Source organism: Chamaea fasciata, unplaced genomic scaffold (assembly GCF_029207755.1).
Source record: "Chamaea fasciata isolate MVZ Bird 193981 ecotype frontalis unplaced genomic scaffold, bChaFas1.0.hap1 SCAF_7, whole genome shotgun sequence".
In the NCBI taxonomy this organism is placed as follows: Eukaryota; Metazoa; Chordata; class Aves; order Passeriformes; family Sylviidae; genus Chamaea; species Chamaea fasciata.
Window position 1 is genome coordinate 28,738,196 of NW_027094092.1, and position 15,893 is coordinate 28,754,088.

The 15,893-nt window shown below is 40.0% G+C and overlaps 1 protein-coding gene across 7 annotated transcripts in view; it reads right to left on the minus strand.

Annotated features, from left to right (window-relative positions):
• The window catches only part of SMOC1 (SPARC related modular calcium binding 1), a 162,356-nt gene that overhangs the window by 63,213 nt on the left and 83,250 nt on the right, over window positions 1–15,893 (minus strand). For all 7 annotated transcript variants that reach the window (XM_066188207.1, XM_066188208.1, XM_066188206.1 and 4 more), the window contains 2 exons: window positions 6,435–6,534; window positions 3,865–3,912 (listed from right to left, as the gene is read on the minus strand). In XM_066188207.1, coding sequence (XP_066044304.1) covers window positions 3,865–3,912; window positions 6,435–6,534 — 148 coding nt within the window. The remainder of the gene's footprint in view (window positions 1–3,864; window positions 3,913–6,434; window positions 6,535–15,893) is intronic.

A 15,893-nucleotide genomic window follows, 5' to 3' on the forward strand; every position in this document is an offset into this window, starting at 1 on the left:
CCATTTCCTTCATTCAGTTGGTTCAAAATGATATCATACAGTGTCCAGAACAGTAAAAAACCACTAACGAACCCACTTATCCCCACTTCAATATATTTCCTCTTCACTCACTTTTAATTAACTGTGTTTCTAGTTTCAAGAAGGAAGACCAAATGACTTTACAGAGATAAGCAGTTACATGGCTGTTTTTTACATCCCTCTGATTTCTAACCAAACAACTTTTAAAACCTTCTTGGTGACTGTAAAAGACACTACTCCTGATTGCAACATGCTAAATCTGAGCTAAAGCCCCAACACTTCCCAGATAAAGAAAATAAAACTTTATTTTGTTTCATGTTTACTTCTTTTGTCTCAAACTATGGCTCAATTTCCCTTTGGCTGGAAAGGAATGTTCTGCATTCTTTAGGCAGGGAAGAAATCCAGTAACGTTGGCTCCAAGGATGCCTTTCACTGCTTCTTAAAACATTAACAACATCCTAGTGGGAGAGACTAGGGAGATCCAGACCTCTAGAGGACAGCAAGCATTTTCCAAGTGTCTCAGGACCTTCAAACTAAGCAGCAACTGGAGCAAATTAATGCAAGAAGCTCCTTATAAGAAAGGACTGTGCAAAGAGCAACAGAAATCTGCAGGTTCTGGATATCCTAATCTCACAGAAGAGTAATTACATTCCTTGGCAAAGTTCTTGGAAACTCTTTCTTCACTTGAGGGACAAATTCAGCATAAAAAGGACAGCGATAAGTGTCTGAGCTGCAAAGTCACAAAGCAAGCATGCCCTGGAGGGCCTGGGTTTCCATTCCACCTCATGCAAGCCTCCATCTCCCCAGGCCCAGGTCTGCTCTGCCTTCCAGCAACTGAATGCTTCTCAAACACAGAATAAATCAATATGGGCTATTTTAAAGTTTTAACTTTGATGCCAATTTAATTTGATTTAAATTACCTTATGGGGCAAATGGTATGACTAACTGGCATTGCATCATACAGCAATAGCAGCAATGTAAATATGGATAACCAGAGCATGGAATTTAAAAAAAAAAAGAAGTATCTCTTGCCAGCATGATTGCTTGTTCTCTGCAGAAAGCTCTACAGAACCACTTCTGGAACTACATGCCAAGCCACATGAACATAAAGCCATTTTGTATTCTTCTCATCAGTAGTGAGAGAGCCTGTGAGTGGAATCATATGTTACCTCATATCTTCTGGTACCTCAACATACCTACTGAGCCCCAGAAATTAGAGTTGAATAGGAAGGAAAAGAGGGCAAAAGATCTGGAGAAAGAGTTATTACCAATAACCAGCCTTTTTCTCCTTCCAACATTAATTTGCCTCTCCTAAAGGAGAGCTAATATGCTAGTAAAGTCTTCATTTATTACCCAGCAGCATAAGCCTACCCATCCACACTGTTTCTAAGGCAGAGCAGCCTCCACCCTTTTGCCCTGAAGACTTGAAAGGCACAAAGTTTATTAGCTCATATTTTACATTCCTGTATGAATGAGAAAAAAGAAATCACTTTTGAGAGTCTTAGCTACTCTTTGTCTTCCTCAGAGTACCTATTCTGTGCCAGATATGCTCTTTGACCATAACACTCTCACTCAGGGATGGAGAGAGGGAGGAGTCTTCTGTGCAATGGGAAAATTCCAAAAGATCCCAAATCAGATGGCAGTTGCCCAAAGAGATATCAGAAGCTTCCAGGCTGTGCCTCCACAACAGAAAAGTCATCACTGACCCAAGTTCCTGCTGGACCTCTCCTTATCCTATCCTTTCTGTCACCTTGCGAAGGGCAATCTTTGCAACAAGCGTCTCAACACTCAGTTAGAAAAGATGGTTATGTGCATGCTGGCTTGCCATGAGTCTTCAGATAAACCAGAGCTGCAGCAACCACCTTGCTTCAAGAAAGCCAGCCTGTTCTTGATTCCAGCTTCCTTCCAACAGGACCAGATACTGAAATTTTGAATCAAGGTAACTTAAGGCAAGAAAAAACATTGATAAGAAGGACAAATTCATTTTTAGATTAGACATTTTCATTCACAGATGAAAAAGTAATGCTATGTCCACCAAATTTTAAACCAAATTATTACAGCTTCTAAAAGCCCTCTTGATTTTAAAAGACCCATTAAATAGCTACTCATTAGTATTTTTCTAACATGATGGAATAGGGCCAGACTTGCTTCTGTGTGGGTTTCTAGCAGATACGAACAGATTCAGAACTGCAGGAGACAGTTTACATGACTACTTGAAGCATGCTGGCCCCAAGGGAAACGTTTCCCCTTGGACAGCTATGGCACAGGACATTTCCGCAGCCACGTGACCAAGCATACCATCCTTGAAACAGGATGCCACAGGCAGCACTGAGGAGAATCAATTCATATTACAAATTTTAAATTAGCTCATACCATTTACAGTTTTCTTTTTGCATGTTCCAACTTCTGAGTTAATAAAGGGAGTGAAGAAGAAAAAACAAGTTCAGATGTTTTCCCCTTTTGCTCCTGTTTCTCATGAAATCCAGTGTCAGCTGCTTTCAATTCTAGAACAACAGACCAGGACTATCCAGGTAAAAAGCTTACAAATAACTCAAAAATAATGCAGATTTCAAGAGCTATTTGATTTGCTTGTACTTCAGGCTAGACTGGCAAGGATTGCATTAACAGAATTATAACCATGTGTTCAGGTGCCAATTACACATTAATGCATAATTACAGGTTTAAAGAGACGTATCCTTACCTAAAATAAGAAACAGGCTTCAGCAACCAAGCCTCAACCAAGTCATTTTCCTTGCAAATTTCTTTTCCTTACCTTTTCTTAAGCTATTACATACAAGCAACAGGCTGGAGAGCAAATATGATCAAAATACATCTCTACTCTGAAGAGAGCAATTGAATCCCTATCAAGTGCTTTCAGGACCTGATTGACATTCCCAGCATGGAAGATGTCCCTCAAAGTTTTGGCATCAAAGTCAGTGTTTTCCTTGGTTTTGAAGTGTCAGGAATAACTGGTTTAGAGAGTTAGCACTAAAAATCCTGCTTCAGTTATCAAAACAGGAACTTCTCCCAGAAAAAAGCATTCAGCCTCACCAGCAGAAGGGAGAATGCATTCAGCACAGTTTTCCTGGAGTATGGAGGCAAAAGTTGACTCACAACTGGGGCTAGAGGGGAAAAAGGCTGAAAATTAGGGTGTGGAAAAGGCCTGAAGACATATTTGACCGCTCCTCAATGTATACTTCAGTGGTCAACCCTCCCAAAACCATTTCAGTGAATGCAAACCAGAGGACACCCGGAAGAGCTATGAATACTCACAGGAGAAGAACAATGACCCATTTAATGCCTTGCTCAGGAAAGGCATGCACTGAAGACAGGAGTGTAAAGAAGAAGAATCCCTGCCTGTGAGGTTTCCAAGTACTGCTAAGGTTTAATCCAGCACTGCTGCAGCTGGCAGGAGGGTTTTATGCACTGTTAAAAAAACCCACCTTTCAATGCATACAAAGCCACAACCGTCATTGGCACTCTTGTTTCCTGGAGTACAAATCATCCTGACAGCCTTCCTAATCGCTAGGGATTTTACTGAGAAATGCTCAGTATGATACTTTAAGGTGAACAAGCAGAGGTTATTCTGAATCAGCCACTCCTTTGGTAAGCTCAGCTTTCTTGTACCTCAACTCAGCTGAGAAGCACTGAGCAAAGCACACCCTTTTCTACTCCACAGGGAGCAGAACAATCATCTTATCTCTCCTCCAGAAGAGGAGCTCTAGTGGCACATCCACCCCTGCACCCTGGAGCTGGTTAGGAACCCATGTTCTGAGCTAGCTTAAAGGACTTGGCTGGGAAGCTGCTATTACAAAACAAGTTGGTGAAGCACAGGACTCCACTCACCTTTCCTTCCCGAATTACCCTGGCTTGATGGTTTGTCTGTTACAGAACCTAAAGGGGAGAAAAAAAAAAATTAAAAAAATAAAAAAAGAAGAAAGAAAGACTTCCATTTAGACGCTACATGAGCGTATAATGTCACATTAATACAGTCAATATCTCAACTCATAAAGCATCCATTTTACCTGTCAACAGCTGCAGAGCGCCTGTGGCTTCAACCAGTGTGAAAAGTATAAGAAAGTTTTATGCATTAAGACATTAAATTGGGATAAGGGTAAACAAGAAATCTTTAGTAGCTGGATCTAGCGATTTCAAAGACCTCAACAGAGCATCATGCTAGTAAGAAACCTGGAATAAATCCAAGGGCAAGAAGGAAAGATCAATAAGAGTCACTTCTTTCATTTGCAAATGTCAGGAAGAGCAAATCAAAAGCAGATGGGGAGAGTGTGCAGGGAATGCAAGCACAGTATTCTAGAGGAAAGGGATTAAGTGGGACAATTTGCAGAAAATGGATTTCAACCAACACCTGGACATCCCCAGCTGTTTGAAATAGGACACTGAATAAGATCCAGCATGCACTTGAACAAAACACATCTTGGGTTATTTACTATAATTTAGATCTTCACATAGTATGCATGATTCTACACTTGCTTCTGCACTCTGCTTTAACGCTTCATCACAGTTTTCTACTAAAACTTGAACAGGTAATAAAAGATCTTCAAATCAATCCATTACCAAAATGTATAAAAATGTATGACAAGCTTTTATTTTTGTTCTGGTTTTGTTGGAGTTGTTTGTTTGTTTGGGGTTTTTTGGTTTTGTTTTGGTTTTTTGGTTTGTTTTGTTGTAATAGTTTTATTCACAGGAAACTGATTCTTCCATGCACCATTACTAAACAATTCCAGTGATTACTGAACACTCAGGAAACATGGATCAAAAGTCAGCTTTCAAGAAGGCAGCTCTGACAAGTCTTAAGAATCTGATCAAGACAAACACTGAAGGTAAACTATTACCTGGACACTTTCACTTGCAGATTAGTTCATCACAGATCTACTGCTGAATTACAAGTAGTAAGCACAAACTCAATATTTGTCATCGTATGTCTAACATCTGTGTCCCACAGTACAATATGACTTTACTTTTCTGCAACACAATTTTATTAACAGCACAAGACTAACTGAATAGATCATTAAATGTCTAAAACATGCCCTAACAAAATGATATACTGGAAATGGTGTCATAAAGTCATATTCTAAAGCATTATGCCAAATTACTGTCGGATTGCATCTTACACTAAAATAGGATATTAATATTTCTTTCTTTCCACATGCCTGTGAAAAACCAAGCATCTCCTCAAGGTACATTGGCTCACTGGTTCTCAGACAGCACTCCCACTCAACTCAAACTCTTACATAAGTCACTTATGTTTCCTTATTACCACAGAACACCCTACAACTAAGAGGACATCAGATAAAGTGAGAAAAATTCAAAATCCCAAAGGTTTGACTGCTCTCATGCTCCCACCTAAAGGGCAAACACTGCAAGGTGTGAGAGGAGAACTATACTAAAAACCCCTGAGATGCAGATTGTAGGGCATGAAGCCAGACACAGTAGCAGTGTTTATGTGGCATCACTGAACATGTTAGAAACACACTCCTATACTTACTGCCTTTGCCTCCTTTAATTTTTTTGGGGGGGAGAGAAGAAAGTGAGAAGGGCAGCACAATTCTAGTGTTGCCCTTCAATTCTCCCCAAAGTACAGTACAGCTTCCCAACCCTGCCTGTGTTTACTGTGGTGTTGTCACAGCAGCACTGTTCCCCACAGCTGACAAAGCTAGACCACTGTTGATCAGAGTCATATGAAAACCTAGAGCCCAATCTCATTCCACTTGAGCCATGGACTACCATATTGAATGGTGCAAAGAAGACAAACAACATTACTCTGTTTTAAAGGAACCTGTGGATTTTGTCTGCTGGATGACAAAGTAATGTCAGGCTGAGTGCCCAGAAACACATCACCTAATAAACATGAGTAACAGCCTGGATCTGGACCTCCCTCTTGTGAGCTGTGGTGCAAGCCCAGTGCTGCCCACCCCATGACACAAACACAGGGATCCTAAACCAAGCAACATGGTCAAAAGACCAAAATTCATTATAACAGCAGGACCCCAGAAACTGACAGTTTTGCAGAGAATCACCTTCCTGAATTAACTGAAATCACTCTATACAAAAAATTACTCCGTGTCCTGCAAAAGACAGCCCAAGAACCACTTCTTTAAAATACAGCTCATGGAAAAAAGTTATCCCATCTGTTCAGCAAATCTTTGGTGTTGATGTACACAGCAACACTGACTCTTGCCTTGGCTGCCACAGGTTGCCACTTCAGTGGTTTTTCTTACTTAGCCTTGCAGAAGTGTCTGTATCCTAATTGCAGGGTGGACATGCAAGAGTCCAAAGTGCAGTGTTGAGTGGGGTAAACTGGCCAAGTCACCTGAAAGGCTCTCTCAAAAGGATGCATTCATCCCAACCCTCTTTGGTTATAAAGTTAGTAATTGTTGAAGCCACCCCCACAGTACCTGAACATACAGGAGTTTTGTTCTGTACAGAAGAGCCGCTAATAGGCTTGCCATCAGGTGTCACACACCAGCAGTATCCAGTGTAGGTATGGCACTGCACCTGTTTAATAAAACAAAGAGCAGGCATTTCATTTCTCGCTCTATCACCAACCACTTTATTATAATGCAGCATCTTACTGGAAGTCCCAGCCCACAGGTATCACAAACACATGCTTCAGAGTGAGGAGGTTTTACAGAAGACTACCTCTGATATCATTATCTTTTTTTCCCTCACCTAAGAAATGATTTCTCCTACTCCAACTCTTGTAGCTGAAATTCAGGAGGCCAAAGAAGTTACAAGGAATCATCTGAGAGCACTTGGGGGATGCAGCAGTTGTGTCTCAGCTCATTCCACCCTCTGCTATATCCCACTTACTCTTTACTATTAAAAACTTGTCCTGCTGCATCCAAGCTGGGTTATGGAAAGGTTGCCCTATCCCAAATTCCACAGCCACTGCTTGAGAGCAGCATCTGTAGGCATTTCAAAAGCATTTTGTTCAGTAACACAGCTGGAAAAACACAATACTGACTTGGTTAACAAACCTTCTCCAGATAGATTTAAGCCCTATTGTGTTACTATGGCAAACTACACAGCAGGAGCAAGATCCAACACGCTTGCTCCTCATATACTGACATGGACTTAAGAACATTTGATGAAGGTTCTAGTGAGTCAAAAGGTACACAATGTAAAATTCACTTTGATTGACTTTAAAGCTTTGCTTCTGAACCGAACATCTAGTTGCCCAGTTCCTTCCTTCACCACAGAAAGATACCAGAATTACTAATTCAGATACAGAACCTTTCAAGTAAGAATAGATAAGCCTGATCTAGCAGACTGATTTCAGTAACATCTATAGAGATATTAATTCAGCAGCACTAAAATTTCATTCAGCCTAACAAATCTAATGATAGCCTTTGCCTCAGCTTTCAGAGTAGCCAGCAACTGGATGAAACTCAGCATGACATCTTTGAGATAAAACTAAACTATCATTGTACAAGTATCTGTGTAAATATTAACAGGTCTCAAAATTCTTTATAAAAAGCATACTTTCAGCTGTATTTAAATGTGCACATCAGTACCGTGAAATGGTATAGAAGTGCATCCTGTTACTATAAACTAGAGATGGCTCCTTCAATACATTTCTGGGAAAAAGACATTAAATGAGACCATTTCAGAAACTGCCTTTTATTTTACATCTAAAATGAATTCTGTTCATTGAAACCAATTTCCAATTCCAGTCCTCTTCACACAGAAGAGAAGAGCAATGGGGTGTTTGTGCTGGTCCCCTCATTAAGGATCCTTCACAGCAAAACCAGTCATTCCCCCTCACTGACAGCTGGCTTCAATACCCTAAGGTAGCAAAGTTTGTTCAGAGACTTAATGACAGGTTTTTTAAAAGGCTTTGAATATCACATAAAACATGATCTAAGAGCAATTATAACACAGTATGTCGTGTTTATCTTGGGTTTTACTTGTTTATCTTGGGTTTTACTAAAGTGCAAATCAATCATTTTGCCTCAAGCATTTACTTTAGTAGCCAAAATCAACAGTAATCTCATGTACCCAAGTTACTGCAGTCACTGTCACTGCTATTTGCAGTTTCATTTTTCTTCTCTCAATATATCACAATATTGATTGCAAATTACTCAAAAGTACTATGACAATAATAAGCAATATTCAAGTTAGAAAATATTTGCTATTGCTGAATGTAATCAATTAAACACTCAAAATAAATGTGATGGAACTGCTTGGATTTGTGTTAGAGTTTATCTTTGCTGATCACACACACACATGACTGCATTCCCAACAGCACAAGAAGCTGTCTTTACATCTGAGCATTAATTGTAAAATCCTACCCATGGATAGAGTTAAATGCCAGGATAGGGTCTCAGATTTGTAGAGCAAGATTCCATGTTAGGTTATATAAAAAAGTGCAGTGTACCCACCATTTTAAAAACTCAAGTATTAGTCATTTCATAGTCCCTTAGCCAAGCCACCAGAAAAATAACAAAGTACACGGCAGAGGAGTCCCAAAAAAAAAAAAAAAAAAAAAGTGTATTGACACAAATTCAGGACAGATGCGTTAACTAAGAGTATGTTGTGTAACTCACCTCAGTGGAGAACTACAAATTACATACACTCATTTATGCAAGCCAAGTACATTACATCCATAAAAAGTGAAATAATTTTGTAAATAATTAGGCTAAGAAATGCTAGTCTTCCTTGTATTCGTATCCCATGACCTTTTCCCCCCCCCATGTTGCCATTAAAAAAGGAAGGAATTGCCATTAAAAAAAGTAAGAAAAAAAAAATCTGAGACTGACAGCACTCAGCACTTTCACAACAACCACAACCACATGTTTTACTGCAGTACCAAAGGACTTCCCTTCTACAGATAACAACTGCAAGTAAATCTCAGCCATTATCCTAAAGGCCAGACAGCTACCCATGAAGAATGGGCACTTCAGAAATCTCAAGAATCAGTGCAGTTGTTTTTCCTGAATGTCTTCATGTTGAGACATGCTACCTTTCACCATGATACCTGACCAGGTCTCAGTACAATTTAGGGTCGTAACAACAGCGGCTTACAGCCTAGAGTTTGCAGCTTAAAGGCTGGGAGGGACGATATACTCTTCATCATGTACACTGAAAAAAGTGTAAAGGCAACAGTTGATCCAGTACCCTTTCTAAGCACTGTCTGTAAACAAACAGAAAATGTCAGCTTTTCAGAGCACCTAAAGAATGAATATCCAAAATGTCAGTGTTAACTTTAAAATTCTCCATTTATCTTACATTTGAGCTTCAATTTCTAAATAAAATTTCAATCACCAACCCAAAATTCAACCTCATTCTCATTCGACTCCCAAAGTAGAGAGATTTTTAAACACTTATCATCAGAAGAGTAAGTATACAAGAACGACAGATGTTTACTGCACAGATCTAATCTTCAGTTATTGAGTTAATTTTGACTCCATCAAAACACATGTTAGAAAAAGTGTGTTTGGCTTTTTTGGCTCTCAATCTTCTAAAGCTAAGCATTGAGGCAGAGGAAATACAATCTTATATACTTAATAGACTTGATTATTAACCAAGCTGCAGCTACAGAATGCCTGTTACTGCTGGAAAGGCACATGACAGAATTTGGTATCTCAGATTAACACACACCTGTCCAACAGCTGAACATTGTAAGTTACATAATAGGAAATAGGAAATAAGGAAATAGGAAATCAGATGAAAAACCCTGTAAATCATTTGAGGTCTTCAACAGACATCTACATTTAGAAAAAAGTCCAGTTGCATTTTAAAGCACTGCAAGCAGCCAAATCCCTGATCGTGCAGAAGGACACTGTTCCTATTTTTCATGGAGATACAGGACATCTTACCTGTGTCTCTGAAGGATGTCAACTGAAGGATGAAAAGCATGAGGAAAAAAACCAAGAAAAATTTCTCCATCTCACCACTCCACAAATTAAAAGTGGAGCAGCAGCTTCTCTATTCTACCTTGCCATTACAACGTGTGAAATCAAACAGCAGCCAATATACTGGCCATATGATGAAATACCTGCTCTCATAAAATTCCTTACAATATGTAAACATTAAAAGAGTAGTCACTGGGCGATGACTCTGCCTCTTATGTTCCTCAGGGGAAAAAGAAGACATTCTTTAGGTTTCTTCAGTATCTCACTGGCAATGCCAGAACCAGATTCCCAAGTAAAGCTTCTAAAAAGAAAGCTTCTGAAGTAAAGCTTCTAAACAAGCAAGAAGCATCTCTTCACAAGTATTTGACAAATGAGGATCAAGATGTTGCTCAAATAGAAACTGGAAGTGAGAGAGAAATTGTATACACATATGACAGAGAACATAGGCAAAGCAGCAATTCTGTGATGGCTGAAACCAGTTTCCAAGGAGTTACAGAAAGAGGTAGTTTGCTGTAAGAGGCTTGAAAGCACCTTGGACAAGCGGTGGGCTGACCACAGGAACAGCAACACTCAAACTAGCCTCTCACTGCTGTTCAGGTGAAAAGTTTAGCAACCCATTCCTATCCCATCACAGATCAAACAAACATTTCTTGGCTCCTTCCACAGTGGAGGGCAGAGATGAGAAGGGAAGAACATTCACTTTGTGTTGAAAGCTACACTTCTATGAGAAAAGAAAAAACATTTCCAGTTTTCATATGGCGCTGCTGAGAGTGAGGGCAGGCAGCAGAACTACTGACTGCACTCACAGCACCAGGCAAGGCTCCAAATCCTGGCTGCATCCAGGTGCTCCTCATAAACGCTGTAAAAACAGCTAAATAAATAGCTACAAGCCAGCAGGTCATCTAGTCTGACCCAGGGAGCAGAAGCCAGTGTGACACAGCAACTCTTTAATCAAGTCTTTCCTTTGTTCAAGCCGTTGAGGCTCAGCTAGCAAGTTCCCTGAACCTAAGTTAGTGGTATACAACTGGCACACCGGCCTGATGGCTATTTATCTTAACTCTACATGGTGATGCCTCTGTTCTGGTTCACATGTCTTGCTGTAATGCTTAGACCCTGCATCTTGTCATACTTTTTGCTACATTAAGAGTCAGCTGATTATCGTCAGAAGCCTGCCTTACCTTTATAGGCAATTTTAGGGGAGCTGTGAAACATTCTGCACCTTGTGTTTAAGACTCTTGGGGACTGTAGCCCCTTAAACAACTTCTGCGACTTTTTGTGTCTACTCGTATTTAATTCTTCAAAAGTGGTGTCATGCAAATATTCCCACCAGGGCTTTATGCAGCACCCACCTCCCTCAAGTTTACGTGCCATTCAAGAAATGCTCGCTCCAGAGGAATTTCACTATTCGTATAACCAGGGAAAGAAATGATCTGAAGTAAAAGAATCTTAGTCATGATCAAGGGCATACCCATCACCCACACTGACAAATCATTTTTAGTTCAGGAAAAGGGTCCCCAAGAGAGGCTTTCTGCTTCTGACACAGAATGTGACACTTTGAAGCTAAGAATGACCTTACATTGTCACTTTCCTGAAGTACGTTCACTTCCACTTTAAGAACCTGTTCTTTGCTATCTGGACTGGTACTTTGAAGAAATGCCATAAATAACGAAAGTTCTTACCTCCTTACCCCACTCATGGTTTATCTTTAGCACAACATACAAACGAGAAACACAATGAAAGCCACAGAAAGTAAGTGTTTAAGTAGCAAACCTGCAGAGCAGTACTCACAGAAAGCTACAGCAACCATCTTTTATAGAAGGGATGTCTTTTAATAAAAACAGCCAGAATTACCTACAATTTAAAAACCAGATGCTTTATAAAGGGTTTTTTCAATCTAGCAAGATAGACTGTGTTCTTCTGAAAGAAGAGGTGAATTCATTGAAAGATTAGTACTGCTGGAATCTGAGCACTGAATAATGGAATAACAGACAGCATCCAGGGAATGAAGGACATGTCTACACAATACCTTGCTACATTAAGAAGCGAGTTAGTAATTCTGCCCAGCATCATTCTACACTAGCCAACACAGAGGAGCAGACATGGATCATGAAGTCACACTGAAGGCTGAAAGGGTTCCCCACAACCATAGAAAGGGCTGCTTGGGGAACTTGGGAGAAAATAGAACTTTATACGTGCATTAGCATAGTGTGGAGTGAAACTACTGGTATGGACCATCATATAGATCACTTTTTCCAGGCAGACTTATATGACAAGATGTGGGAATGCTCTGGAAGCTATCTGATAATGCAGAACTGCTCAGAAAGTCAACCCCTTACTGACCCTGTCACAAGACCACAGGTTTAACTGATGCACTCGCTTTAAGGGAAATCTCAGTGCTGCATCATAACTGCACCAAGAACCAGATTTTAAGAACCCTAAACTCAGACTCTTCTAGGAGACTTGCCCTCGGACACTTGTGTGCAGACTTGTGAGGAAAAGAAACCACAACTAGACAGTGGAAGGTGGCAGCAAATAGCAAGACATAACACAAAGTTCCACAAAACTACACCCCCAAGGCAGGATTAACATTATTCATGTTCATATTAATCTGTCTGAAACAGATCCCATTTAAAATCTCAGCAACCTTTTCTGAAAAACTGCTTGGGGGAAAACTATGAAGAATGCAACTCTCCCTCGGCCCATGGCAACAAGCCCAATGGCACTAGGCAGCAAAAGAAAGTGTGCAGATTACCCACTAATGCCTGTTGTTTATGAAGAACAGATCACAGCAGGTTAAGTGCTGCATGGAAAAGGAGTGGTATTTATGGAAAATACAGCATAACGGCAAAAAGGCAAAAGCCTTGGGAACAGAAACTGGTTTTAGTCATGTTCAATTCTGCACAACAGTACATGACCTCGGTTTTCTACAATTAATCAAATTACTCATTTCTAACAAACATTCTTATGTTGTGAATAACACAAATTTTATCTGCCTGCTTATGTTACTGTGGGCTAAGTGTAGAGAGATTTTGTTATAGGAAGTAATATTCTCCACACAGACTGAAATATAAAGACATAGCAATTCCAGAGGAATTAATCAAGTCTGCTTCTCCATTTACAGTCATCCCATCACGCCTGCAGTGGCACCACTTCTTCACGCTGCAAATCCATGTCACGTTTTTAGATGCTTAAGTAGCACTAAAAGGGAATTTGATAAGATCTTTGCAATACACATACTCAACAATAAGGGCAGCAGCACACATGTTGCATAGAAATAGTTGTGACAACCAGTGAATAGACAAGTGCCACCTCCTGTTGATGCAGTAAAGGAACCCCATTATACCTAGTCATGCATAGGAAAACTGGAAAACTGATCAGCTGAGCAACAGAATTGGTGGCAACACTGCTTTCAGTCTAAATTTTAAAGGCAACGAAAACCAGACAGATCATACAAGTTTTAAGACATGCATGATGTCTCTCTATGAAAGGGTTTAAATACATGCCAAATTAAGGCCTTTGCCTTTAGGCCCTTCTCCCTTTCACTCTCATTGCCACATCTAACTGTGGTAGATCCAATCCTGCAGGGAAGCAGGAGGAAGTAAGGTGAACGTGGTCTTCCTCCTGCAGTGGCTGCCCATGTGGTGCACACTCCCACTCAGACAGCAGCAGAGGAGCTGCCCTACAGCCCCATCCAATCTGCAGAGGATCCAGCCCCAAATTCAGTATTGAACTGGGTACAACTCCAGCAGCTAGAAAGGGCAAACTTGAGATGCTTTCTGAGGAACTTTCTGTGTCTACCCGGCCCCACTTTCAGTGTTTACCCAGAGTGATTGCAATTTAGTTTCTAATAAAGATAATTATAACGAGTTACAAAAGCAACAATTGAAGCTAGTTAAGGCCAAGCAGGTTCTCTGAACATAGTTACTACTACCAAAATCTCCCACATCTGTACTGCTCTTGTTTTTCAGTCCTGCAAAAAATTCCAAGAATTTCCAACAATTAATTAATTAGTTAAATTAAAAATCAGACTCTTTTGAAGTCTGATGGCAAGGACAATGATGAGGGCCTGAACACCTACTGTGTTCAGTAGGCTCAACAAGATGACCTGAAAGTAAGTCATCTACATCTCGAATGAGTGCTGTAACAATTCAGACATTTGATATTCTAAATATATGCATGCTTCTTTGTTTTCCCTCTGATCAGAATTTTTCTTCTACATAAAACTCTCTTTCAATAACAATTACACAGAAAGGGGGAAGTTGTTGAAAAAGTCTCCCCAGCCAACTTTACATGCAGAGTATATACCCTGAAACATGTGCATCTGCTTAGACTCTTGTTGGGATGGGGATTCCATGTTAAAGAGAACAGTGGGTATTTTTCCTAGAAACTTCATTGAGAGATGCTGTTCTGTTGAAGACTTCCCAACTGAGATTTTGGAGTCTAGATGGAGTAACACTCTGGGTATTGAACCAGAATTAACTAACAACAGTCCAGAGCTGACTTCAGCAAGGCCTCAGGGACTTCATAAGAACACAGCCTCCCTTGTAGAGCACAACCCAGAAGCAACAATTCTCTGCACAATAGATGCAGTATCAAAAATACCTCCACCAAATGGGATCTATCCTCGAGTTGCTGGAAGCAAAACTGTTTAGATTGTTCACCAAAATTCTAGGTTTTATACAACATTTTTAAAATCAAAATTTAATTCATTTTTACCAGAAGCTAAAGGAAGTATTTGTCTCAAATGCAAGTTGAAACTAGTTAGCTTTCTTGGACATTATTTTTCACTTAAATCTTATGCAGGGACAATTACCTTAAATGCTGCAATATAACTGATGAAGCTGGTTCATGAGGTATGTGGAACACAGGGTATTTTTATGAACCAAGGAATTATATGAATTTCAGTTTATTCCAGATACAAAGAGATCAGAGGCTTCTTTCATCATGCCAGGTAAAACAAAAGCACTTTAGTGTTCACAGATAGAACTGAATGGAGGAAGAATGTGGAATATCACTTGGCTGCCAACTGACACCACACAATTTTTGCAAGCAGTTTCATGCTGCCCCTCAACTGGCAACCAACACTGGCTAAGGAATGTGCCAAAGAAAAGTCCAGCAACTTCTCCACAATCCCGACACTGGTACCGACCTTCAAAATAAACCTGTCTGAAACAAAGCTTTATCAACTATAGTATCAGTCCAGCTTATAAGGATAAAAATTTCCCCTACTTTCCTCTCCAAGAGTTTGATGGACAGGTGATAAACATTTCAAAGTTTGCTTTCCTTATCCCTTTTTTCTTGAACTGTGAAGTTTAACATGGAACACTTTGGTTCACGTTGGCCCACTGTGCTAGCTTTTATAAGCATTAGCTTCCAGTGCCAACACAATCTGAGAAGCTCTACACAAAATCAAATTTCAACAGTTGAAAGTGCAGTTAAACTGCAAGAAACTGCAGCCATCTTCTCTTATCCCAACCTTCACATGACGGTCCACACAGTACAGAAATATAATGATGCTCTAAAGAAGCACGCAAAGTTTGCAGGATGAATACAACTTTTTCCACTTCATCATCAAAAAACAGAAACAAAACAAAAAACTTCCCACATACCAGATAATGGGAGGGTAAGGCTGAGGATGGGAATAAAAATTTTGGTAGGTTATCACGAAAAAAAATCTTTCCTCTCCTATTCCCCCAGGCACCACAAAATCTTTGAACCAAATCCAAAGTGCTCTGCGCCTTTCTCATCTTTTTTAAGCCAATATTGATTCTGCTTTGGTATTTCTTTTACCTTCAGATGACCTTGCAAACAACCAACATATCCTAAAATTTCTCAGAGAAAGAAGGTATCTAGAGCAGTATTAGATGTATGGAAGATTAAGCAAAAAACATACTGTGATTTACCTAAATCCACAAAGTGGAGGTCACAAGGTTGCAGGCTTTCAGCTTTTTAGATGCATGCAAAACTGAGCAGACAGCATGAAACTGTGTCAGGAAACTG